Source organism: Pseudopipra pipra, chromosome 2 (genome assembly GCF_036250125.1).
Source record: "Pseudopipra pipra isolate bDixPip1 chromosome 2, bDixPip1.hap1, whole genome shotgun sequence".
Taxonomy (NCBI): Eukaryota; Metazoa; Chordata; class Aves; order Passeriformes; family Pipridae; genus Pseudopipra; species Pseudopipra pipra.
In genome coordinates, this window is record NC_087550.1 from 49,176,828 (window position 1) to 49,203,109 (window position 26,282).

Below are 26,282 nucleotides of genomic sequence, written 5' to 3' on the forward strand. Positions count from 1 at the left end.
TACCAGTAAAATGAACTTTATTTCAAAGCTCATTAAAAAGCTTCACAATAACACTAACAGAATTAGCGCTTCCTTCATTTTATGTACCCCACATGAAAAATGTATTGTTTAGCAAGAGATGAAACATAAGCGTTTCTGCATGCTACTAACACATTTCACCATCTTATTACCTGATACATACTTTAGACTGCAACAATCAAAAACCTTAGGACAGAAGGATTTCTTCTGGAAAGTCCTTATAAACGGGACAGACACTGGCTTTTTCTGACATACCCAATTAGATGTCCAGACAAAAGAAAACTACCTTGGCATCTACAAATGCCTACGAGTGTTTCGATTACAACCTTTTGAAGGAGCAGTACATTTCAGAATAAGGGCTTCTTTTCATCTTCAGTGATGCAAATGGTTAAATACTGCACAGAAGCTTAGTATGAACTCACAATTCCACAGGAATCTGGAAGTTACCAAGGCAATTTTCCTGTTAGGATAGTCATGACCAACACTATTACTATTCTTCCTCCTGTAATACAACATATCCCAGACAAGTCTTAAGAAAAAAATATAAATAGTTTCCAAAACAATGCATTCCCACCCCCATCACATATGAGAGCCAAAACATCTTCTGTCATGGGATGAAATAACTTGCTGCAAGTGCAGTGGTTTAGTCCAGGTCCATGTTAATGGTGTTTTGATCACTTGGATGACATTCGCCATTTTGCTGAGGCATTTCCGAATTTTTGTCATCTTCACCCATGTCTTCAGTTTTATAATCACTCCGTTCATTTAATGGGTTTTCTTCCTTAGGAGAGTCAACTTTTGGTTTTGGTTGTGTCACAATAGGCTCACAGACATTGTTTAATTCCTAAAAGAAATGGAAAAGATGTGGTCAGAATATATACTAAGGAGCCGCCAGCTTCACTAGTGTGAATAGTCCTGTACCCAAAAGACTGTAACAAACTTGCTTCTGTATTTGTTTCCCCTGAGTCCAAACTGACAAATACTTATTGTACCCTGAAATAAATTAACTGATGTTCCATGGGCAAAGTTCAACTTTGTATTTTGGATTTCACATGAGTTTTTTTAAATTCTGTTTTTGACTACCAGTAAAACACTGAAAAACATGATTTTTTAAGGTGACTGAGAAACATAAAATATCAATTAACTCCACAGCATTGTACACAGTATACTGGAGCTCCCCTGCTTTCTGCTCAGTCTCCTTATCTCTATACTTTCTACCTGTTAAGAACACTAGAGCAGTAAGATGAAATTGGGGGAGACAAAGGGGACAGATACCAGTCTAGTTTTAGCACCAACCTCTAATGATAGTTTCTTACAGTACTTACCTGTAGTTTTGCCTTAATTTCACTTGAATGCACAGCTGGATCCTGATCTAAGCTCTTCTTAGCCTGTGCACTCACAGCATTATTCATCCACTCTACCACTTCACTAACACACTTCTCTACTTTCATCATTTCCATTTCATCAATATGGATGTATTTCTCATCCTGCCCAAATACAAACATTTTATATTAGTTAATAATATCACCAAGTTATGTCAACAAGGCTATCTCTTATTTACAATTTATAAATCTTTACTGATGGTCAAAATAAATAGACATTAGCCACAAGCAAGACCTGTTACAGCAAGTGACAACAAGAAATACAGATGTTAGTATAAGGCTTCCTTTGCCCAATAAACAAGAATTGCAGTTCACAGGGGGCATAGAAGCTTCACAAACAGGTCATGCAATAGAATTTAATGTTCTTAGCCAGGCTGATAACAAAAAACATCCCCTCCCCTCCTGGAGGTTCCAACTGGACCCAAGGTACTTTAGACGGTGTGATTCTGATGTAAGCAGAAAGGATCGAAGTTTTCAACTTCAGCATTCCCTACAATGCCACAGCTACACAATTAACTGATATCAGGAGAAGGACCTACCAAGAAACACAACCTATGAATCCATATTTAGAATTCTTAAGTAAAACCAAGTTTTAAATATACTCTTTTCAATGATGCTACTTATTAACAACTGTGCAACAGTACTAAATATTTCACCTAATGACAACTTCGTAATCTGTAGCTATGGAGTTATAATTGTTTGCAACTGAGAATTGCACTGAGATGCATCTCTCAATGAGTGTTGTGAGCTGCCCTATTCAAATCTTTTAAGCAGAAACCCAAGGAGCAAATTTTCAGGCAGGAATGTTTATCAAGAAAGTAATTTACAAGTACCATTGAGAAGACAACAATAAACAAAAAAACAACCCCCAAACATCCACATATTATAAAACTGGATCTTTTATTTTATCAACTAGTAGATTGTACTCTAATGCTTCTCATCATACAATAATTCTCATTCCTGAGAGAACTGGAAATGCATTTCTAAGAAGAGTCAGATTAGCTTTTAAAAGGTCAAGAATCTGACCATAAATCTAACCCTCACTCTTTATAAAATGTCCTCTTTAGCCTTAAAACATCCAGAAGTATGAAGAAACTGAAAATGACATACTGTGTGAGATTTTGAGCACTGGGAAACATTTGTGATGTTAAAATTTGTGACCTATATAAAGTAGGTTGCAGCTCATCTGAGTGAATTTGAAGCCTTTCCAGCCAATGAGCCTCACTGAAACACTGTGGTAAAAAAAAAGTACTCCAAGGCCACTTACTTTATTCCTGAATTCCCCAGCTATTGTAGCATAATACTGGAGCCTGTGTCCCAGTTCTTCTAATAGCTTTGGTCGTTCCTCTGCTTCTTGATAGCGCATTTCAATTGGAGTACCTAATTTCTAGAAAAAGCAGTTCCTGTGTGTTTATGTGATTCATTAACATTCCTTAATGTTGTTCTGTGCAGTATTTTGGAAATTTTGCATTTTGGGCATATTAACAGACCTACCTTTAAATCCTCTAATTTTTCTATGTACACCTGCTTTGCTTCATCCTCACCTTCTTCATACAGCCAGCCTTCTGTCTCTGTTAGGAGTGCAGAGAACCCCTGCAGATCCTGTGTGTCAATATAATTCAACACAAACATCAAAATAGGTACCAATCGACTATGTTTGTCTTGCAGTAGCAGGACACTGATAAATATACACATTAATTCTTAGCCTACAATATAAAAATTACTTTTCTACTGCATCTTTTGCCTAATTAAGTCACTTAAACCACACCAGCTTCTGAACTGAGAAACATAATCTACAACACAGGTATCATCTATAGCTTTTTGTCCTTCATTGGGCCAATGCTTGGAGTGTGACTCTAATTCATGGTTTTGCTTATGCATCCAGCAATACAGCTTCCCCTTCTAGTCACCAACTTTATTTGAAAACATTACTCCATTTGTGATAAAATTTATTTTCAGGGATTTGTATCTGCTAAGCCTGAACCTAATTCTGGATCAGTCGCTGCCATCATTCAAACAAAGTTCTGGTTTTGCAGCTATTTCCAGGGTGGCTTTGAGTAAGCTTGATCAAGGTATACAAAACATATTTGGTATTAGTATTTTAAGGGAAGTTCCTGAAACCATAACCTACCTTTTCACAAACAAACTTTTCATATGGTCCAGACAGCTTGTCCCTGAACTCATATACATATTCCTCCACTGCGTTCTTTGCATCATTTCTTTCTTTCTCCAGTTTATCTTGCATAATCATCTTTCCCTGTATGACCACAAAAAATATTTTAATTAAAAAATACCATTCAAACAGCATTCTATAAAGCACAGCTCTTGTAAAATCTCCCAGAGGCCTTGGCTCACCTAGCTGCTGGAATTCTCATTGCTATGCACTAGACTCATCTGAAGAAATTTTAACAACAGTTCATACCAATCTGTGACATCATTCATGGATCACTACTCTGATACTAATTGTTACAAACACACTTCAATCTTTCTGACAAACATTTGTAAGTTGTGTGTTACAAGTCAGAGTATATTAGCTCACTGTAAACCGAGTTCACACTCCAGGGTTACAGTAAAAGAACAGAGGTTGCCTGGAAAAGCAGACAAATGATTCATAACTGCATACAAGAAAGCAGTCCAAACCACACTCTAACTCACCTCTGTTTCAATATACATATTGAGGAGATCTTTTCCTAACTGCCAAACCAAGTTAGCTTCAATGGGTAGTTCCACATTCTTCACTTTTATCTTGGGTTTTTTAGCTTCTGGGGGCTGATCACCTTTCTTCTCATTTGTCTGAGTTGGAAAGAAGAAAAATAAGATAATTTTCATGACTTCCTTCTAATGAAGTAGCACTATGATGACAGAAACATTCAGAGGAAGAACACACAAAGGTTTTTCTCTGTTCTTTCAAAATCTTCAAAATATACTTATGAGGCCCTTTCCTTTCAGGAATTCCACCTCCTATGCTAGTCTCCTTACAGACAGTAAGTACTGAGCTAAAGGAAAGATGTTTCTCAGATGTTTGATATCATGTGTTTGCAGGTTTTTCAGAAGTGTCCATCTGTAGCTTAGCACTTTGATGATGCTGACATTGGGTAAGATTTTAACCCAAAACATTTTTCATCTTGTACAGATGAAAAACCACAAGCCATTAGCAATAACATGCAGACACATGTTTTTCACATAGATTATTTCTTTTAGGTGTATGAATTCCTGATTCCAACTTTTCTCAGTAGGCCTAATAAGCTTGGCCTCTAACAGCTGTTAAACAAATGGAAAAATCTGCAACCCAAATAAACTAGCTGTACAACACTGCAGGAAGACAGGGAAATGGTAGAGATATTTCTCGCAGGAATCCTTTTGCAAACTCTGTACAAAAATTATCACAAGATACAGACATTATTTTTCACAGTAACAAAGATACAAAAAGGCTTCTGAGCACCAAGTTCCTTACTTTTTCCTGGAATATGTTACCATTTTAAAAGCCACCATTATAGAGCATAACATTTTCAACAGAGTTAAAGGGTCACTCACTTTCTTGACATCTGGGATTTTGTTTTCTTCAGAGGGAGGTTCTGATGAAGGGGGAGACTGTGACGTTTGTTGACCATCAGTTTGTACCTGGGACTGTGTTCCAGCCTCACTGTTCTCTTGCTGGATATTTTTCTGAAATGAAAGCCCAGGCACAAAGGATGTAGAAGGCATGTGCACTTGCATTTAATTATAGGGCACTTCTCTTCTGATGCACATACTGTCCAAAGTGCCCTACGAAGCATTCTGTGCACACGTAGAAACACACATGCTTTAACTAACGGAGATACAGACTAGGTGCAAGTTCGGAAGGACTTTATGAAAATGCTACCAGTGCCAAGCTTGCAGCATGGTACTTGTGTGCGTGTGTGCACGTGCTACCACTTCCTCTTACAAAAAGTGGCTTTTAATTTGAGTCAGAGCTTTTAAGTTTTTTCCCCCTCAGGAAACTTAAAACATCAAGTAAACTATAGCAATGCGCATTATTCCCCAGCGTTCCCCTCTCCTTCAATGCTGTAGAAAATGATCCAGCTTTCCCTTTCACAAAAAGTTTCAAAACACTTTACTAATATGAAGGATTACATACAAATCCTTTTAACACAAAGAGTACAGATGATTAACAATCCAAATGAAGTTTTCTTGTTTGGAACAGTTGGATAACTACGGCAGTTGTAAGTAATCCCACCCTTAAGCAACCCACTTGCTGCTATTGCCCAAAAACTGATTTTGAAATCCACACACTTTCAAGATAGCGTACATTGTCTCCTGTTCTTATAAAGACACATTTCCTGACAGCTATGCACATCTTAAAACTAATCTTTTTTCACTTTCTTAGAAGTATTTTTCTTCCAGAGTATGTAACAGCAGAACACACTTGGCTCAGTGAGGACATTCACACACAGAAAAAGTCAACTTACATCACTTAAGTTGTCAATAGGCCTCTGGTCCTGAGATTCCACTTCAGTCTCAACACTGACATCTTCATACTCTTCACTTTTAACTGGTTCTACCATAGATGCAGTGGACACACTGAAAATACCATGAGTATTGACACGGACTTTTACTTTGACTTTAGACTTCTCTCCATCTTTCTGGGCTGCCACATTCTGGATAACATACCTACCTAAAACCAAAAGAATCAATACTCACACAGTAGAATTAAATAGGTAATACTCCAGAGATAGGAAAACACCTTCCTTTTTCATAGACAACACATTTTCTAAATATTTGATGAAGCCTCTGTGCTAATCTCATGGTCCCCAAACTGAAATAAATACTACCAGGAAAAAAAAAAAACACACACAAAAAAACCTACAAAAAACCCCTCACCAAAACCCAAACCCAACCAAAACCAAAGTACACTGCTTTTCAGCCAACTTCAGTTTACAAATCAAAAGGGAATATGATTATTTTCATGAGCTAGTATAGGTTCTCCTGACACTACTAATTCAGAATAAATATAAAATTGGTTCTGTGTTACTAGTGGACTGAAAGAAAACTACACAAAGAAAGACTTAGTTTAATGTTAAGCAGTATTTTTTTAACATAAGTTACTGTCCAACACAGAAACAGTATTTCTAGAAGCACTCTTTTAAGCTGCTAACATCCACACGAGTCTACCATAACCTTTTAACCCAAGGCAGAATCTACTTGTTCTGTAACTACTGTAATACTTCAAACAAGTGTTGTGAAACTAGAAGACAGACAAGTAGTTTAACACTAAATAAAGAATCAGACACCCTTGACATTAACAGTAGACAGTTTTCTGCCTACTATATGGTTATACACATTGCCAAAAGAGTGACCTGAAGGCTATAATGCTTATTTAGCTGCAAAGTACAAGTTCCCTGATTTCATCACAGGCCAGATATACACAGGTTTGAACGCACCATTCCTTCAGCAACAGACCTAAACTACAGCATACAAGCTTTTACCTGCTTATTTTACAGGCTAGGGAATACAATTCTCTGTCTTGTAAATCCAATAATATTGGAGATGTGTGACCTGTCCTCCCTTTTGGTGGTCTCATCAGAACTATTAACTCACCCATTAGTACTACTAGTAATTCTGTTCTGAGTAAAGAATTAATCAGCAAGTGAGCTGAAACCAGTGTGATCTTCAGTTCTGATTTTACAAGTTTTCAGAACAGCAGTTAAACAGCTTTTTACTTGTTAAAGCCATATAAATTGAACACTCACAAATCCCACCATCAGTCTTAATGGTAAGAGTTAACACAAAAGGCAGTGTGCTGTTTCTGTAACTTCAAAATATTGTCATAGAAGCATAGAACAGCCTGAGTTGGAAGGGATCATGAAAGATCATCTAGTTCCAACCTCCCCTGCCATGGGCAGGGACATCTTCCACTAAACCAGATTGTTCAGGGCACCAATTCAACCTTGTGTTTAACACCTAGAGAGATGAAGCATCCACAACTTTTCTGGGAAATCTGTTCCAGTGCTTCATCACCCTCACAGTGAAGAATTTTTTTCCTAACACCTGATCTAAACCTGCCCTCTTGCAGTTGAAATCCATCCTCCCTTGTCCTGTCACTACTTGCTCTTGCAAAAAGTCCCTCTCCCTTGTGCTGGTTTACAAAACATATGATAAGCAAACATACAACATTTAATTGTACGTTTGGAACTCAAGAGCAAGTATTTAATTGGCCTGTCTTTACCATCACAATCTTTTTCTAACCACGTTGTAAATTCTTTGTAAGTGTCAACACTGTCAAGTGTTGCAATTTGTCAAAAAGTATGAAAGAGCTGCATAGAAATGTTACATAGACAAATCAATACTGTAGTTTTGCAGTTGCTGCTATTTTAGGCTGCCTTGATTAAAAATTATTCAGCATTATGTCAAGCCAAGAAGGTATAGGAAAAACCAATAACTAGTTATTCAAGACATGCTTTTTTTATATGCGGGAGATTTTTTGTGATTAGTCCTAGCCTGCTTTAGTGATAAGCAGAAAAGAAGATTAAAAAAGTTATAAAATTATCTTTTGCAGTGATAACCCCATTCTAGTCCTAGGCATTCATTTATTGTTTTTCCTCATTTCTTTGTCATATAACCATACGGTAACACACCAGAGTTAAAGAACTGATTTAAGATCAAACAATGAGAGACAACATCATTTCCAGGACAATTACTTACCAATTTTTGACTCAGGATATGGTACTCCATTAGGATCAGAATAAAAAGCTTCTAATTCAAATGGACCTTTCCTATAGAATGTAAGAACCTTAGAGAAAGGTGCTGCATGATTTCTGCTGAAGACCTCGTGAACTCTGTAATCAAGGGACAAGTATCATTTTTAGCAGAGTATTTAAGCTGAAAGGCTTTAATATAGGGTCAGAACTCTTCAGAGGAACATCACCATGTTTTGACACATATGGCCTTCTGAACGGTTTCAATAGAAATACTTCATTACTGTACTGTAAAGGAAAAAACTACTGTTCTCAGTTGTGATGGGAAATTGTCCTATTCCACTAACTTTCCATCTCAGAGGTAAACAAGTTTAGACGTAGGTAACAATACAGTGACAGATTATCAGTAGATCTCCAAAATTGGTTTCCTGCAAAGACATTATTTTGAGCTTGGAATAGTGTAATTTTAATTGTAATTTGCACCCTTCCTCAGTCTCAAAGGGCTAGTTATAGCCCTGTTAATTCCTTACTCACTTACTTTCTATGGTTCAGTTGAGAACCCTGACACCAGATTATTATTCATTCCTGGATATGACAGAAAGACAAGCAGCATTACTTCACTTTCTTTCTCTAAGGTCTGTCCACTATTATGCCAGTCTAATTTCCAACTAAGTTTTGTCTCCTAACTGTGGAAGATCTCATCTAGTAACCTAAATGTGAAAAAGTGAGAGCTTTACCTAGAATGGGAACCCACAGGCTGCTCTCAGAAGTATGTGACAAAACAATTAGGTTCTGCATCTCCACAAAAAACAGATATGAAAAGAAAAGGCAGAATTACAAGGAACATGAGTAAAGTAAGAACAGGTCCCTCCAGAACTACAATTTTTCCAAAAAATGAACTTGGAGCTTTTTACATCCTGGACAGCAACTGCATTTGCCACAGGCATGGCACAGTTAATAGCAGAGAAATCAGTAAGACACTGCAACTGAAAGAAATTTCTCTTACAGAAGTTAGATTCTTGCTAGGAGTTAAATTCTTGCTTCAGTCAGATAAATAGCATCCACATAAGCTCACAATATTTACAATGCATAACATTATTACTAAACCAAGAATCTCAGATAGGTGGTGGGAACACCTTACATAAAAATAGAAAGCCAGGGAAAAAAGTGGGATCAGGATCCAGTCATTGTTCTGGTTAATTCCGTATTCTAAAACCTGACAATCAGATAAGGGCAATGCAAGACAACATATTAATTGGTACCCCATTTACTCACAAATTTTTTTTTAAATCTTAATATTTTAACATATTAGGAACTATAGTTAAAATTTCCACTAAGATGGAAATAAAATAAATAAATTAAATAAATAATTCAAATAAATAAATAAATAAAATGTCTATACAATCTCCACTGTCAACCATCTCTGGTACACAGTCTATGGGTTTTCTGTATCAGAATGTCAAGATCCTAATTTAATGCAAGCAAGAACATCATCCTTGAGTTATAAAGGGCAAAAGCTTCACAGAACTGTAGTCTGAGCTACCTACCCTTCAGTGTCCTCTGCTTCAGTGTTCCACAAAAGAGATATTGGAAAAGGGGTAGCATCTGTCACAGAGAATTCTCTCACTTTAAAAGCTGGAGAAAGAATGGCACACTAAAAAAAAAAAAAAAAAAGACATGCAATGAAGTTGGTTAACTGTTCTACTCCACTAGCCAAGACAAGCAAGAGAACTATGTTGACTTAGCTAAAGCAGAACTATGCAAACTGCTTGATTTCAATGCAGTACATAAGAGACAGCAATCTCCTACAGAAGTGTGTTTACACTGTCTTAGCAGGCCCTTTGGCCTCATTCTTTCTGTAGCTTGTGAACAAAGGCAACAGTCTAAGCAAATACCAGGACTGTAAAGAATGGAAATGCTGCATTGCTTAGGCCTAAAAGAAGTGGTGTTTATCTTAAGGATCCTTCTTCCTTGCCTGAACACAACTGATTGCTAGTAAAGGAAAGCAGTTAGAGAGATAGAGTAAGGAAACAAAGAAAAGAATGAAATAAGACAATAGATTATAGGAGAAAAGAAAGAACACAATGAATGGTTTGCTTGTAAAATGTAGTCCACAAGTTGGAAATTGTAAAAATGGGAGTGAGAATAAAAGTCTGTTTCACACTGATGGAAAGTTGGATATTAGAAAATACCAACTTGCAGTAGTTTGGGATCTCCATAGATACTTCTCATACCTTGTTGATTAAAAATATCTTTCAGCTTGACATCAACTTAAAATTTTTTGTATTAAAGACCCCTAGATCCTGTTCTTTTGAAGAGCAGAGTGGACTGCTTACAGAATACACCCAGCATCAGGACTTTCAATACAGGACTGCACCAGAGGAGTAGTCTGGACTTTTTAAATGGCACAGTCCCATAAAAAGACCTAGCGATGTTCCCTTCCATAATTTAAAATGGACCACTTCCACCATTTTTCATAACTGCTTGGTTAATTCTTCACAGAAGCAATCTCAAGAAATATAACTTAAGTTCATCAAGTGTTGCCAGTACTATACCTGCAGAGCACAGCCCCTAGCTATGGCTTCATCTGCATTCAGTGTTGTACTGACATCCTTGCCAAAGAATTTAGCAATCCTCTCTTTGACAGCAGGAATGCGGGTTGCTCCTCCCACAATCTCCACAGCAGTTACATCTTCCACTTTCAGTTGTGCTTGTTCCATTAATGAAACCAGAGGCATCTCTATCCTTTGCAGCAGGTCAGCACACAATTCTTCAAATTGTGACCTAAGGAAAAAAACATGGAATTAACTAAAGAATGCTTGCCCCACCACTACATTTCCTGATATTCTTGTTTCCAAACTGATGCAGACTAGGTTTGTTGACCACACTGCGAAGAGACTTAAAGCTGAACTCCTATGAGGAGGCTGAAGTGGCAACTGTAGACAAGGTGGTACACAAATAGCTGCTTACAGATTTTCCTAAGCCACTATCAATGTAGTTATTTAAGATAAAGGTATCATTTGGGCAGCTGCTATATATTTGCCTTTTAGCAGAGATTACAGATAAGGAATCAGAAAACACTGATATTTCCTTTACAACGAAATCATTGCTTAAATACTGGTGGGAACTAAAAAAAAAACAAACCCCATCACTCTTGGCAGTAGTTACAGGACTAATAAATGAAGTCATGCCTTGTGAGCATGTGCAAGAGACAGATAGATGCAGATTTCATTTACACTCAGACCATAATCAAGTCATTCCTCATAAGCACTGTTTCTGTCCTCTATTCCTCAAACCAATATCCACAGTACAGTTAGAACGCAAAAAAGGAACAAAGCTGCAATTAGTGCTATCTTAAGATCAGTATGGGATTTAGGTTACCTAAAATATGCAGAAGGCCTAAATATGCAGCCAACCGCCCCAGTCTGCATGCACCAAACCATGGTTTTAAAAACATGTTATCGGACAAAAAGAATCCAAGCTTCTTATGCACGCATTATTGCACTGAAACTTTACTCAGGTAGTTGAACATTCCATTTAACAGCCTTAGCTATTGTAGCATTATGAAAATACCACAGGTATTCAGCACTTACACCTAATTTTAGCACAGTAAATTTTTTTCTAACACGGAAAGAAACACTTGTTTAAAAAACATGGCCACCAAAGCAAATGCTTTGGTGTTGTACAGAACTCACCTGTTCATTTTTCCAGAGACATCAGTATCATTCATGAAACACTCAATATTTAGAGGAATGTCTGTGCTATTTGAACTCATCAGTTTCTTCAGTTTCTCACACTCCTGATACAGACGAAGAAGAGCTCGAACTTTGGACTTTGGATCTAGTTTGTACTTTGATTTTATTTCTGCACAGAAGTAATCTACTAGCTTTCCATCAAAGTTCCTGCCACCTAGGAAGGGGTCAAATGCTGTGCCAAGTACCTGGTTTGAGAGAACACAATTATTTAGTCTTACACTCAGTAAAATCAAACGGAGTAGCAATCTTCCAATATAAGAAAGCCTTTGCTTCAAAAAACTGTTGGGGACAGGTCAGCCTATCTTCCAAGGTACAGGCTTTAAGTACTTCATTCAACCACATCAGTCAAAAATTGCTCTTGACTTTTACAGTGGGAGTAAGACTAAGTAACTAGGTGACAATCCTAATTATTCAAAATTTTAATCCATACACACATTCATTTAGATAAAACAAATTAAATTATAGCAGTTGTATTATGTATCTTACATTTGTGTATTGCAAGGAATTTACAAATTCTGTTTGAAACCACCCTAATGAAATGAAGGACACTGACGAAAACCATCTTTTGACTCGTTGAAACTTTCCATGCACTTATTTCAGAATTTAAAGAACAAGACAGATTTGCAGGCTATTTAATTCTAATATCTCATAAACCCTTTTATTTTCATTTAATCTTACTACCTTCAGTTTGCTCTTGTTGAATGCACAGGCTGATACTTGAAATGCAGAATGTCCCATATCAACAAAGACAACTATCCGTGGCTTCTCCTCAGGAGCTGGAAGGTCTTGTTTATAAATTCCATAATTTAGAGCCACTGCAAAAGAAGTGTCAGATATTATCCGTGCAATCTCTAGTGAGTTTCCAATCACATCCCTGTGAATATTAAGATATAGGATCAAAAGCATCAAGACAAATCCAGACATACACCCATGGAAGCTTTATTCGATTAAGTTGCAAGATCTGAGAAGCAGAACATTCTCCCTCAGACATGTATATGCTCTCTAAGTGTTTGGGGGTTTTTTTGCTTGTTTGTTTTTGTTGTTGTGTTTTTTTTTACTTTTCTTAGTAATCGAAAGCATAGAACACTTTAACAATAAAATCCAAACCAAGTTTTGTATTTGTATCTCCCAGGCAGGACGGTTTTGTCTGAGAGTTGTATAAATGGTCAGCAGAGCTGCATGTGTGTGCCTTAAAACCACAATTATACTGAAAGAAGCCTTGGAAGTCATGAGGTGTTGATGCTTAATTAAGGAACTTCCTTTCAGAGTGCCTAAATCCTGCAATTGTGGATCTGGGCAGTAAACTAAATGAACAAGTACTCCAGGCATGTGCAGTGACACCTAAATAAGCACTCAGGAAGAAAACTATCACTGAAGCTTGATCTTGTCTACCCCTTCACACAGAAGACATTCACCTAAGAAAAGAGTAAAAAGTTTTTCAAATGTTTTTGTCTCATGTTTAATTTTTCAAGTCAGTCCTTTTTCTTGGAGTAACCAAATGCACTCTCTATCCAACTTGTCATTTACAGAAACTGCTCATTTACCCTACTTACCTGCTGTCATGTCATTCATTAATCTAAGACAATTTAAGCCAACAATCTGAGCTGCATCTAGAAGGGACCTTCTTTCAGCATCTGTGAAAAATGATGGAACCTGAAAAGAGCAGGTGAGAATAGGAATTTATTTCCAGAAAATGAGACATCACAATGCTTATTTGAAAGCGTTAATTTTAAAATTGTATCTATTCCTTCTCTTTGAGGAAGACAGTTGCTCACTGCAAGCCTCTAAAATGCAACTACCATACTGAATTGAGACTTAAACTATTCTATTCAATCAAAGATGCAATTAAACAAGCATCAGTAAGCACACATTAGAAAGAAACAAAAGTGAGGTATTTGTATACAAATGCTAAGAACCTTAAGTACTGGGCCAACATGTGAAATTCGGTATTATGGAGACAGACATGGAATACCTTAAACTAGCAGCTGTACTCCTGTCCAAAAAAGCAAAAAGGAAGGTAAAAAATATATGGCAATACTACAGGTGTGAGAGATGAAAAAAAATAAGGCATAACAAATACAGAGAATCTATTTTGGTTGAAATTACTTTAGGCAGGAAGTGGTAAGAAATTCTGAAGGAATATGTCATTGAAAATTTTTTACGTTTGTCTAGCATTGGCATTGGACAGCGACTTCTGATGTGCCCAGGGACACATGAAGAACTAACTTTCCGGGTAAAGACTGGAGAATAAACGTTTCTAATAACAACAGAGCTAAATATCCCTAGATGCAACACAAGACAGACTTGTTCCAACAGTCACTGAGAACAGAGCCAGGTGTCATATCATACTCAGGGCTTTGCAATGGAATGACTGTTATTGATCTGAGGCCATTTTCTTAGCAGTCATAAAATCAAAAAACAAACCCAAACAAAACCCAAAACTTGCTGAAAGGATAAACATAAACAGGACAGAAACTAAGGTTTCCAGCTGCCAGAAAGCAAACTTTGGTTAACAAATTGTTTATCAAAGTTGTTATCAAATTGTTTTGAATTTAAGGAAAAAACACAAGCATAAGTATTTACTTTAATGAGTGATTAGGATGCTTAGTCATGGAAACAAGATGTAGTAAAAGGGTATATACCTGGATCCAGAAACGTTCTGGGTCCAAATGTTCAGACATTTCTAAGAGAATGAGTTCACAAAGTGAGTCAGGGTCTGGAATATGGAAGCAGCTCTGGGATATCTTTAAGTCAAAAGCTCTAAAGCTAGTTAGGATTAATCTCTTTGTAAGTGCTTAGCAGAGTTCATTTTCACTCTACACAAATAGAAACAAAATGCCTTCAATAGCTGAAGTTAAAAGACATAATGTTCCTGTGCACTACAATTACTTACAGAAATAACACAGTCTGTTACTGGCTTTTTCAGGTTACTCTCTGCAGTCTCCTTTAATTTAGTCAATAGCATAGCTGAAATCTGTTCCACACTGAAGATATGCTCCTCATCCATGTACATGACCTGGATAGAATAGGTAAAATAATTCCATTATTTCAACTGAAGGAAAAATTACTTCATGTTCTTTGATACACTGGCTAATACTGTATCAATCATGACATGCTTAATTATTTCATTATAGAACTTCACTTTACAGTTTAATTTCCCAGTTGAGTGTTTACAGAAGCAATAATTCCGTTCTCAAATTCTTAAAAGATCACAAACTGTATCAACTCTATAGATAAGAAAATGGTTAGGAAATGGTCAAAGTAACACAAGTTTAAAATGTGAGTGAAGCTAGACATGGTCACACAATATTAAGTCAAAATCTAAAAATAGCCAACGATTTTCAAACTACTGCCAAATGCAAAAGAAAAGCCCAGAACTGCTTGCTGGCTATTTTCCCTTAGCATTTTTATCCTTCTACTCAAATACATGAAGAGTCTCAAATACATCAAGAGTCTGCTCAAATACATGAAGAACTGTGCAACACAGTTCACCTATGCACATAAAACAATTAATAGCTTAAGATGAAGCTCAGCAAAAAAGTTTACTTATTGCTCTCTTACTAAAAAAATTATTACTGAATCACCATTTTTCTGTGCATTAGAATACATGACAGTGATGAAGTGAAGGAACATGTTATAACTGATTCTTGAAAGCAGTGCTTGCCTTTTATTCACCTCAGTACAATTTGGGGAAAAATTAAGGATTTTGGTTTTAATAGAAAAATTGTTCTCTAAATATCCCATGTTTAAACTGAATGTTACTGAATCAATTATTAAAACTTTTTAATCACAGTTAAATAGAAAAAAGCACTAATTTGTTCTCCAAACAACCTGAGAAAAATAGAATACCAAACAGCAGTGTTCTCCCAATACTAGGCTTTCTCATATAGTAAAAGACTCCTACACCCATTAATTAAAGGAAACCATTAATTTGAGTTTGAATTTATCTGTTAGCCTCACAAGTCACAAACAGCAGAAGAAAAAGCATCTACTCTTTTGTAAAGCCTGGCTACTATTCTAGTCAGAATTCTTTCTAACGTATAATCTCTTCTGTGATCTATTCATTACCTAGGACTGATCTATGTTGAAGTTTTGAGGCACCAGTTCAAACTAGGGTCTTCATTAAGGAAGCAACATCCTCCGTTATGCCAGCAGGACTTCATTAGCAATAATTTTATATACTTTTACAAATGGATACAATGTTATTAACTGCAGCTATTCACGAATAGCTGACATTGTATCAGCAAACTCCTTGAAATGTAAGCAATAGCCCAACCTGCAATGTGGTACAAACTGGTTTTCAACCCTTGTTTGCAAGTAACTTACTCCAGGCAGTCCACTAAAGATACGCATCACTCATTTATAGCAACTATTCTAAAGAAAAGCTGGGACTACCTTATGAGGAATTTCTAAACACATAATTAAACTGCTGCAACATATTTCACGCAAGAGTGACAGAAGGTTAACACTTTGAAGTAATACCATCCGACCTCGAAATAATCTTAGCAGTTTTTCTGCCAGTATGTTTGAGTTGGACGTGTAATGTACCAACACAGAAACATGCATTTCAGCAATTTCTCGTAAATGAGCCTTAATTTGATAGTTAACATTCATTATTTAAAGATGAAGGTGTCTATTCATACGAGAGTTCTTCTTTAACAGAAAGACTAAAAAAAACCCCTAGGGTAATTAAAAGAAACCGATATTTTCATGACTAGGTGCTGAAATATAAGATTTCAGATTTAGCTGTAACACCCAGAAAGATACACTGCAAATTTACCTTTACTCCAACTCCACCGTTCTTCATGGGAACCAAATCATAGCTCAACTTTTCTTTTTCCTTCTGAACAAAAGGATCATTAAATGCACGGCCATGGAACCTCTTGAAGTTAGATACAGTGTTGTGGGCATGAGTAATTTGCTGTAAAGAAATACAGGGTATTTAGAAATTCACTCTTAATCAGCCTGCAATGTTCAGTGCTGTTCCATATGCCCCCAAGCACAGGTCAAGTTTTCAGACAACCACCTGCTCCCTTGTCACAGCTGTTTCTTTTAACACCAGTAATTACTATCTGGTACTTTTTATCAGCTCATTACTACAGAAGACTATATGAGTTAGACAAAGACTAGCAGACCACTATTTTTTAAGGATTATAAAAGTATCTCTGAAGCCTTGATGCAACCAAGTGAGCAATGACATGATCTGTAGTGCCTACTACTTTAGTCAACTAATTTAGAATCAGAGAATTATTTATGTTGGAAAAGGCCTTTCAAATTGTTGAGTCTAACCATTTACCAAACACAGTCAAGCCCACCAATGTCCCAAAATGCGACATTCACACACCTTTTAAATACCTTCAGGGATGGTGACTCTACCACTTTTCTGGACAGCCTGTTCAAATACTTGACAACCCTTTCGGTGAAAAATTTTTTCCTAATATCCAACCTAAACCTCTCCAGTGCAATTTGAGCCCATTTCCTCCTGTCCTATTGCTAGTTACTTGAGAGAAGAGGCTGGCCTCCACCTGGTTACAACCTCTTTTCAGGTCGTTGCAGAGAGCAGTAAGGTCTCCCCTGACCCTTCTTTTCTCCAGGCTAAACAAGGCCAGCTCCCCAGGCTACTCTTCATAACGCTTGTGCTCCAGACCCTTCACCAGCTCTCTTGCCCTTCTTTGGACACATTGCAGAACTTCAATGTCCTTCCTGAATTGAGAGGCCCAGAACTCAACACAGGACTCGAGGTGCCCAGTGCCCAGGAGGATGATCACTGCCCTGGTCCTGCTGGCCACACTATTTCTGACACCGGCCAGGATGTCATTGGCCTTCTTGGTTACCTGGACACACTGCTGGCTCATGTTCAGCTACTGTCAATCAGCATCCCTCCAGTGCTTTTCCACCAGGCAGCTTTCCAGCCACTCTTCTCCCAGCCTGTAGTGCTGCAGGGGGTTGTTGTGACTCAAGTGCAGGACCCAGCACCTGGCCTTATTAGACCTTATACAACTGGTCTCAGCCCCTCCATCTCATCTGTCCAGGTCCCTCTGCAGAGCCATCCTAACCTCCAGTAGATCAACACTTGCACCCAATTTGGCCTCACCTCCAAACTGACTGAGGGTGCACACCATTAGTGACTGGCCACTAGCTGGATTTAACTCCATTCACCACCACTCTCTGGGCCTGGCTGTCCAGACAGGTTTTTTTTACCCAACTAAGAGTACACTCCAGCTGTGACAGTCATCCCATCATATTTCCATGATGGCAACTGTGTCACAGTTTTACTGTTGCACAACAGTATCCCACTCTTCCTCTTTGTTGCCCCTGCTGCAGGCATTGATGTAGATGCACTTCAGTTGGGCTATTGATCCAGCCACTTTTGGGGATGAAGAAGCTCCAATTCCTACATGACCATTCTCAGGAGCTTCTGTGGTTTCCAACATATCAATAATCCTTGTGTCATTGCTGCCACATGGATCTCCATCCTCTACCTCCACTGAGACAGCAGACTGAAGGACCTCATTAGCACACTGTCCCTCAAATACCAATGTGGTGCCCCCAGGCCTATCTCTAGCAAACCTGGTTTTATCCCTTTTCCTTCCAAATCTAATTTAAAGCTCTCTAAAGGACCCTTGCTAACTCCCAGGCAAAGATCCTTTTCCCCATCTGAGACAGGTGTACCCCATCTGTTGTCAACAGCTCTGCTGTCATGTAAACTGACCCACAATCAAAAACCTCAAACTCTGCCATTGACATCAGGCTCAGAGCCTGGTCTGCTGGCTCTTCCTGTCTCTTCCCACATTTCCTGAAACTGGAAGGATAGAGGAGAACACATCACTACTTGTGCTCCTGATCCCTTAACCTGCTGTCCCAAGGCCCTGAAATCTCTCCTGATTGCCCCTGGACTTCTGGATGCAACATCATCACTTTCAACCTGAAAAAACAATAATGGATAATAATCTGAGGGCCATACCACAGTAGGAACTTGGACCCCAAGGAGGCAGCAGACTTCTCTAAGTGGCTCCAGCCAGCATATTTGGCCTTCTGTTCCCTTCAGAAGGGAGTCTCCTATGCCAACAACCTCTCTTTTTTTCTTTATGGAAGCAGTTTTGACATAGACTGGTTTAACCCGGGTGACAGCTTCATGCAGGACAAACCACCATCCTCTTTATTGTTCAGTTCCACTTGCAGAGCCTCACACCCAAGTGCAGAGCACTTGGCGAGGTGGGGCATTCACAGAGATGTGTCTGCCGTGCTGCCCAGGAACTTGTCACCATTGCCTCCATCCCTTTAAGACACTGTATTCAGAGAGGTGGAAAGGAGGGTAAGGAATCCTCTCTATCATGTGTCCTATCTGCCTCCCAGGCCTGTCCCAGGGAAGGCAGGGTACAATTCCAGTATTTCATCTCTCTCTTTTGCACTCCAATACTTCTTAACCTACTTACTTCCTCCCAGAGCTCTATCACTAAGTGGAAGAGTTCCTCTACCTGGACACACTCCCACAGCTGTGCTTACAGCTGCTACCTGGTACTGGCACAAGAGCAGGGCTCACCCTGCAGGTGGCACCTGGGCGGCAGTGTGTTCCTGGGCAGCTGTGTCAGTCGTGCTGGGTGTGGAGCTTAGTGAGGCCATGGCTTTCTGCCAGGTGAATACAGTTGCTCCCTGGTCGAGCTGGCACTGCTTCAGCACCCTTCTGTGCAAACTGCTGTGCCACACCCTGGTCACAACTGCCCCCTAAGGGCTTATTTTATATTTGGGAGCAACTGCTGTTGTTGCTTCTGGCCCCACTTAGGCACCATCAGCCACTGCCGCTCAAGCCATGGGCTTCTGGCAGCTCTTAGCTCCCTGTGATGTTCCCTCACTCCAGGAAACTCCCCGCTGTGTGCAGCACTGGAGCACTCTGCTACTGATCGTGCCAGCAACCAGAGCCACTACCTTGGCAACAGAGTGACAGAATTTAGATGAAATTCAAATGATTCAAGATAGAAAACAGCTTCACAAGTAGTTGCAATGTTTGTAAACTGGCACTCCAACCCCAGCCACCCCACCTCCACTTTAAACCTCATTACATTAAGGCAAACAACTGCTCCTGTAGTTATGAAGTGTCAAGCTTAAGTGTCCCCATGCATTTCAATACTTACTTTTTTCCTCTTGCACTACCTTTAAATCACATCATTTCCTTGTCCATGTTCATCTAGCAGCAACTTAAATTCTTGCACCAGACTGATGAAGTGCATAGATAACACCAAAAAACTTAAAACTTTTTTTTGGTAACAACATCAGCTTGAAGTATATGCTAAGCTATAATGCAAGCTCCCCACAGACACAAATTACCTAAGGAAGCATTCATTATCAGGAATGCAAAGCACAACAGAAATTGGACAACCAGACCGGTCCAAAAGAGATACTGCAAGTATCTCAGCGTAAAATTAATCCTATTCTATTGGAGAGAAATTATAAGAGTATATTGTTCTCTGCAGGACAGATTTAGGTAGGCACAGACTATATAATAACAACTCAAATGCTGATCATACCAAGGAAGATTTCTAGCATTCACTACCCTCAAAGGAAAGCATCAGTTCCTTGTTGCATGTAAAATTTTCCATCATGAAATAGAAGAATTTGAACTACATCTTATATTAGAAAACTATGCAACTAGGACAATTCTCCTACAGAAAAGCTCCCTGACAAAAAAGGAGGCTGTACTCCTACTAACAAACAGTAACTTTCAGACAGCTGTGTGGAAAAACGTCACACTTGAATTCCCTACTGAGAATCATCCTTGGTTTATTCTAATCACCAAACAGCACTCAGCAATTAATAGTAAGAGCACGAGTTAGGACAGGACAAAAATCATGCCAGGAACTATTCCAGTCCTTTAATGCATTTGAGTATTTAGGTTCCTGTGTCTAAGATTGTTGCCCAGCATGATTTCATTTATTTGTATACCCACAGCTTCAGAGTACTTAAATGCTACGTAATTCACAGCTGTACAGCTGTAGAAACAAGAATTATTACCATGTAGTGGACAGAGAACCACAAACACTGGTAGCTTTTATAGCCTAATTTAGAATTAACCTAGAAGCCTTTTCTAAGAGAACAATCTTAAAATATTTTTAGAGTAATTGTATGCCACTAGGTCTGTAGCATGTTTTAATATCTTCTTGCTTAGTCACAATTATGAAAGCTGAGAATTATGGTCTGTTAACTAACATACTGTTATCATCTCTGATGCTGTCAGACTTACCTAAAGGTAAGAGAAATTCTCTGAAAATTTGCTCCAGCAGCAGATTCTCAAATATTAAAGAGAGCACCTCTGAGCTCTCTCACATATAATCACATTGTAGAAGGCAGCCAAAAACTCAGGTTTTTTTTTCTTTTTTTTGGTGGGATTTTTTCTTGGTTTGCTTTGTTTTGATTGCCTTTTTTTTTTATCTAGGAAACTCATTCAAATGAAAAGCATCACTGTACTCCTTGATTTAAGTAGCAACTACACCCTAGGACACAAAAAATGTATCCCTCCGTTGTCCATGTCAAGAAACTTCCATATTTACAAAAGAAACACAATTTACATCTCAGGTCATCAGCCAAACTACACCACTTACAGCAAGACAAATAATTGATCTATTATCTTTTATCATTTTTAAGTATCACTTTCTTCTGGCAAAAATGTTTACCTTCAACTGCTAATTGGACAACCAAGCATGAACAAGTCAATATAGTAACATCATGCAGGTTAGTTTGAAAGCACCTTAAGTCACAGGTGTTCATCACTGCAAATACACACTTGTAAATGCATTCTGAGAGATGGAATCTACTTCACTTTCAGCTTGCTTCATGCTTTCCACAGCATTTACTGGAATAATCTAACAATACTGATACATGCTCGAGAGTACATAGGTTCAGATCACTTGCCATTTTGAGTAACAACTCATTTTTTGCACACTGATGAATCATACTAGTTTCTGACTTATAACAGTGGAAGCAGTCAACTAAACAAAACCAAACAAAACTTAATGAAAAAACACAAACATAGACATTTACTTTATTACTGCAAATGTTAACCCATAACTGAGAGCATACATGTGCTTGTAAAGATGTAAACTATTTGTATTACCTCAGCTGTTCAAAATTAAGAGGGGAGATATTACAGTGGAAAAAAGCCTTGTTTAGTGCTCTCTCCATGGAAACTCACTGCAGTCCTTTTACTATGAGAGATATGCACAGGCCAGTGGAGGCTGCATGCTTGATCTCCACCGGCAGCAGTTACGTAACAACTTAAAATACCTAAGGATTATTTAACCATTACATTACATTATTCTGAGTCTTGTTGGAATCAAGCTTTCCTTCTAAATTGAAAATATGACTTTACATTCAACCTTTCAGAGCATCTCAATCAAAAAAAACCCCAACAAACACCCCCCAAAAATGACTTCAAAACAAGAGCTACCTAATAGCTTTAAGAATCTGAGCCAAACTTCTCCCCTTACAACTAGTTTTAAGAAACTATATACAAAATTTAAAATGTTATCCTTCAAGTGCAAGGAAAGCCTACATACAACTGTTAGAAAAAGGAACCCAAAGACCTTAAGCTGTCAGAAAAGCAACATATTCAACAGGAAAATATTACATTAATGAAAGAGAGAGCAGTAACATTCTAGCAAAAATATCCTACATTTCTCTGAAGAAAGCATGGCATCATAGTGCAGCATTTCTAAAATAAGAGGCTTGACAAGGAAAATGAAGTTGTTTGGTTTTAACTATACCCAGCCAACTATCTTTACATCAGTACTTCGACAAGAAATGACCTACCTGGTTTTTAGCCGCAACACCAATAGCTCTGTTTTTAGAGCCAAACGAAACCACCGATCTGAAAAGAACAACAGGCTAATTAACTCAGTACTGACAACAAACATGACTGAGATCTGTCACAGATACATCTCCTACTACTTGAAGTAAAACACCAAAGTCTTTCTGTTGAAGTGCCATTCTTGCAGCTTGCCGTAAAAAACTTCAGCAAGACTTCTATCCATCTTAAAGCCTTGGCTCGAATCCAGGACTTCTCACAACGGCTTATCAAAACGCTAAAACGGGATGATCACAACTCAGAGCTCGCATCCATGCTACACCCTACCCATCTGTGCACGGCTCCTTTTAACTTTGCAGCTAACTCCCGCTTTCGGCTTTCTATACCCGACCTCTGATTAGAAGAGAGCTGCTCTGGAGCAGGTGGCAGAGTCCATCCGACTGCAGCGTGCGAGCGTGTTCCCTCCGTGTCCCACTTAACCCAGGCTGCCACAATGGGGACTCACCGCCGGCGTTCCCTCCCCGCCGCACCGCGCCCCGAGCAGCCTCCGCACTGCCCTCCATCCCCAGGTTAGTGCTCAAGGGAGCCGCTCCAGCCCCGGCTGCGGGGCCGGGGCGCACAGGGGTACACAGCGGGTCAGGTGGGGACATGGGGGCACAGAGAGGGTCGGGACACGGGGGCACAAGGGGGTCGCCGCCCGGCCCCGCCGCCCTGCATCTGCCCCCCGGCAGCCCCTGGGGGCCCGCGCGGAGGCGGCGAGCGCGGGGAACGCGCCAGCCCCACATAGCGGGCAACTCACTCACCCCCCCCTCGCCCCCGCCGGGAAACTTCCAGCACCTTCTTCCGCCGCGGGCGCTCCGCCGGGCACGGACCGGCGCCCGCCCGGCACCGCCGCCCCCCCCACCCCAGCGCCCCTCACTCACGGCGTGCAGCGGTCGCTGAACTCGTTGGCCACGGTCTCGATGCCGCCGGCCCGCGCCACGGCGATGTAGCAGCTCTGGAAGCCCAGGTCAAAGCCCACCACGGCCATGGCCCCAGCGCCAGGGGGAGGCCCCCGCTGTGCCCGGCTGGCTCCCGGCGCTCCTGCGGCCGCCGGCCCCGGCAGCGTGCGCGGGCGGGAGGGGAGGGGACACAGCAGCGCCGCCGCCGCTGCTTTAAATATGACAATGAGGCGAAGTTTCCAGAAACTGCGGGAGCCACTCACCGGCTCCACGTGCGGCTTCCGCTTCCGCCCTCGGCCGCCTTCTCGAACAATTCCCGCCAATCGGCGGCGTCGGCCGCGGTGACGCGCGCCGTTCCCATGGCGACCGCGGACGCCGCCAGCCCCGCGGGGGCGGGGCCAGGCGGGAAGGGGCGGGGCGGGGCCGGGCGGGGGCGGCGGGGGAGGAAAGACTGGATGTGTGGGAGTAGGGGAGATAAGCGCGTATCGCTGGCAGGGCCTGTACTTCAGTACGCTGGGAAGCCTCTCTGTAGAGCTGACTGTCACTCTGTTATTGGTATCTCCCCGCCGTGCTGTGGGGTAACAGCACAGCTTAAATATATTAACGCTATAGATCCCTTGTTCTCTTCAGAGGGCTTTTATCTCTGTGCCCAGTGCAACAATCCACTATAACGCAAATGCCCTGTTGCTTCCTAGCTGTTTAGCTCTAGCTGTTTGTTCAAGACCCCATTCCCTGCTATAAGTAGGCCTTAACCTCCTGCATTCCATAGGGAGGGGAGGTATGGCAGGTACACAGACCTTGATTTCAGTTGTCAGCAGTACATCTGTTATGGAATGACAGAATCGATTAGGTTGGAAAAGACCTGTAACATCATCAAGTCCAACCTGTGGCTGAACACCACCATGTCAACTAGACCATGGCATTAAGGGCCACATCCAGTCTTTCCTTAAACACCTTCAGGAATAGTGACTCCACCACTTCCCTGGGTAGTCCAGTTCAATAGCTAATTACCCTTTCTGTGAAGAAATTCTTCCTAATGTCCAACCTAAACCTCCTCTGGTGCAGCTTAAGACTATGTCCTCTCTATATATTAGATGCTGCCTTTCAGGTCCTCACTGTTACAAAGGGCAGGGAGAGGTGAAAGTATTCAGAGTCCTGAGTTTCCCTGTGTGGAAGAGGCAAAATATGAATATTTGGCCCCTACTCCCTTTCTAGGTACAGTGGTACAGCAATTTCTGATAAAGCTTTGCTTCATAGTTGAGTAACATTCAGCTCTGTTGGTTCCTGACCCCTCCTGAATGTATATGGCAAGGATTTGGTCCCTGAAATAGTGTTTGCCTCTTTCAGAGGAACCACAGAGCTTAAAAATCCATTGAGATCAGAGTGACTAGCTGAAGATGCAGCTTCTAACTTCAGAATAAGCTGATAGGTTGGCCCAAAACTAAGGTACGTGTGTGTAAGTTGATGAGGTTTCCTGTCCCTACTTGACATGGTAAATATTCCTGATAATGCATTTCCAATTTTAAATGAGGAGATAGACTTCTTCAAATATTTAGGTACTTAAATATCCTGATACAGAAATGCTTAAAATACTAAAGCTGCCTTTGTGAGTGTCCAAAGTCCTTGCATCTCGGATAACACTTCTCCAGGACTTGAAGGTAAAAATCCACTGTCTTTATTAACAGTTCACCTGTATATCAGCTGTCACCCTATCTGATGAGAAGTTGGGTGCCTAATATTTTCATAGGTTGTTTAGAAAATCCTGTTGTGGCAAATTATGGACATACAGCATGCCCAGTAGTATAAGTGTCGCCACAGATGATAGAAGTAGATACCAAACATTCTTTTTGCTTTTTCTCTTTTGTTGTAAATTGCTTATCCTTGAATAGAAATAAGGAAAGCTTGACTGTTTGCCCAGATTTGCAGCTGCTCTCTAAAGGGAGAAAAAGCTCAGCCACAAATCTGGAAGTTACTCTGCTGGCATAATCTGTCTGATGGTGCAATGCAGTGGTTGAGCTATGGCTTCAATGAACTCGAATCCCAGTATAGGAATAAAGTTTTTCTTACTTGGCCTAGAGCAGAGGCACATGTTGATAGTGACTTGCTATCTGTGAGGTGAATTCCCACTGTGGAACTGTAAATGATGTCAGGGAGGAGTAGAGAGAAGATAAGAACTGCTGAGGGAGATAATATTGGTAAGATGCTTGCTAGGGATGGTTCCTACATCTGGGCCTGGGGCAGCTGACACAGCGGTGAGGGCCATTCTGAAAGGATAATGGTGGTCGTTTTACACGTTGCCAGTAATCTGTAGGCTGGAAACCCTGTGGCTGTGAGCAAAGCCTGTGTACCACCAGGAAGTGCTCTGTGAAGGAACAAGTTTGCCTGTTATGAAATGAATAAGAACCCTCTGGTTTTTATCACCAATGAAAGCCAACAAATACAAGATCAAAGAGCCATCAAGAAATGATACAGCATTGATTGGCTAAGGTTAACACACTGGTGAGGCCTGGTAGTGAGAAGACTTGCATCTATCTGTCCAGACTGATGCTTTGGAAAAAGCCAGCAGGATTGGAATAATTAAAACAGTGATTTAGCAAAGGCTGTAGAGATGGTAAACTTTATTTTAAAAGTCTGGGAAACAATTCTGAAAACTCTTGGTTCTTTCTTCCAGTGATGTGGAGATTCTGAGTGTCTTCTTTTTGAATTAGAGATGG

At 40.0% G+C, this 26,282-nt stretch overlaps 1 protein-coding gene across 2 annotated transcripts; it reads right to left on the minus strand.

The window, feature by feature from the left end:
• Positions 1 to 23,797, minus strand: HSPH1 (heat shock protein family H (Hsp110) member 1). 2 transcript variants are annotated; one of them, XM_064645487.1, is made up of 18 exons: positions 23,551 to 23,797; positions 22,633 to 22,690; positions 16,610 to 16,750; positions 14,723 to 14,845; positions 13,383 to 13,482; positions 12,511 to 12,644; positions 11,770 to 12,014; positions 10,630 to 10,858; positions 9,622 to 9,728; positions 8,082 to 8,215; positions 5,849 to 6,054; positions 4,935 to 5,066; positions 4,056 to 4,193; positions 3,532 to 3,657; positions 2,895 to 3,002; positions 2,668 to 2,787; positions 1,344 to 1,505; positions 1 to 862 (listed from the first exon to the last, which is right to left on the minus strand). In XM_064645487.1, the coding sequence occupies exons 1-18, from the start codon at positions 23,655 to 23,657 to the stop codon at positions 662 to 664; spliced, it is 2,571 nt and encodes an 856-aa protein (XP_064501557.1). In that variant the 5' UTR covers positions 23,658 to 23,797; the 3' UTR covers positions 1 to 661. The 2 variants fall into 2 exon arrangements, with proteins under 2 accessions (XP_064501557.1, XP_064501556.1); XM_064645486.1 differs by lacking the exon at positions 4,935 to 5,066 and having other exon boundaries at positions 23,551 to 23,758.
• Between the last annotated feature and the right edge of the window lie 2,485 nt (positions 23,798 to 26,282).

Coding starts and splice junctions, on each gene's coding strand:
- HSPH1 (XM_064645487.1), bottom strand. CDS start 23,657: ATGGCCGTGGTGGGCTTTGACCTGGGCTTCCAGAGCTGCTACATCGCC. Junction 3,658..4,055: donor ATATGTATATTGAAACAGAG/GTGAGTTAGAGT, acceptor GTGGTCATACAG/GGAAAGATGATTATGCAAGA. Junction 863..1,343: donor AAATTAAGGCAAAACTACAG/GTAAGTACTGTA, acceptor CATTTCTTTTAG/GAATTAAACAATGTCTGTGA.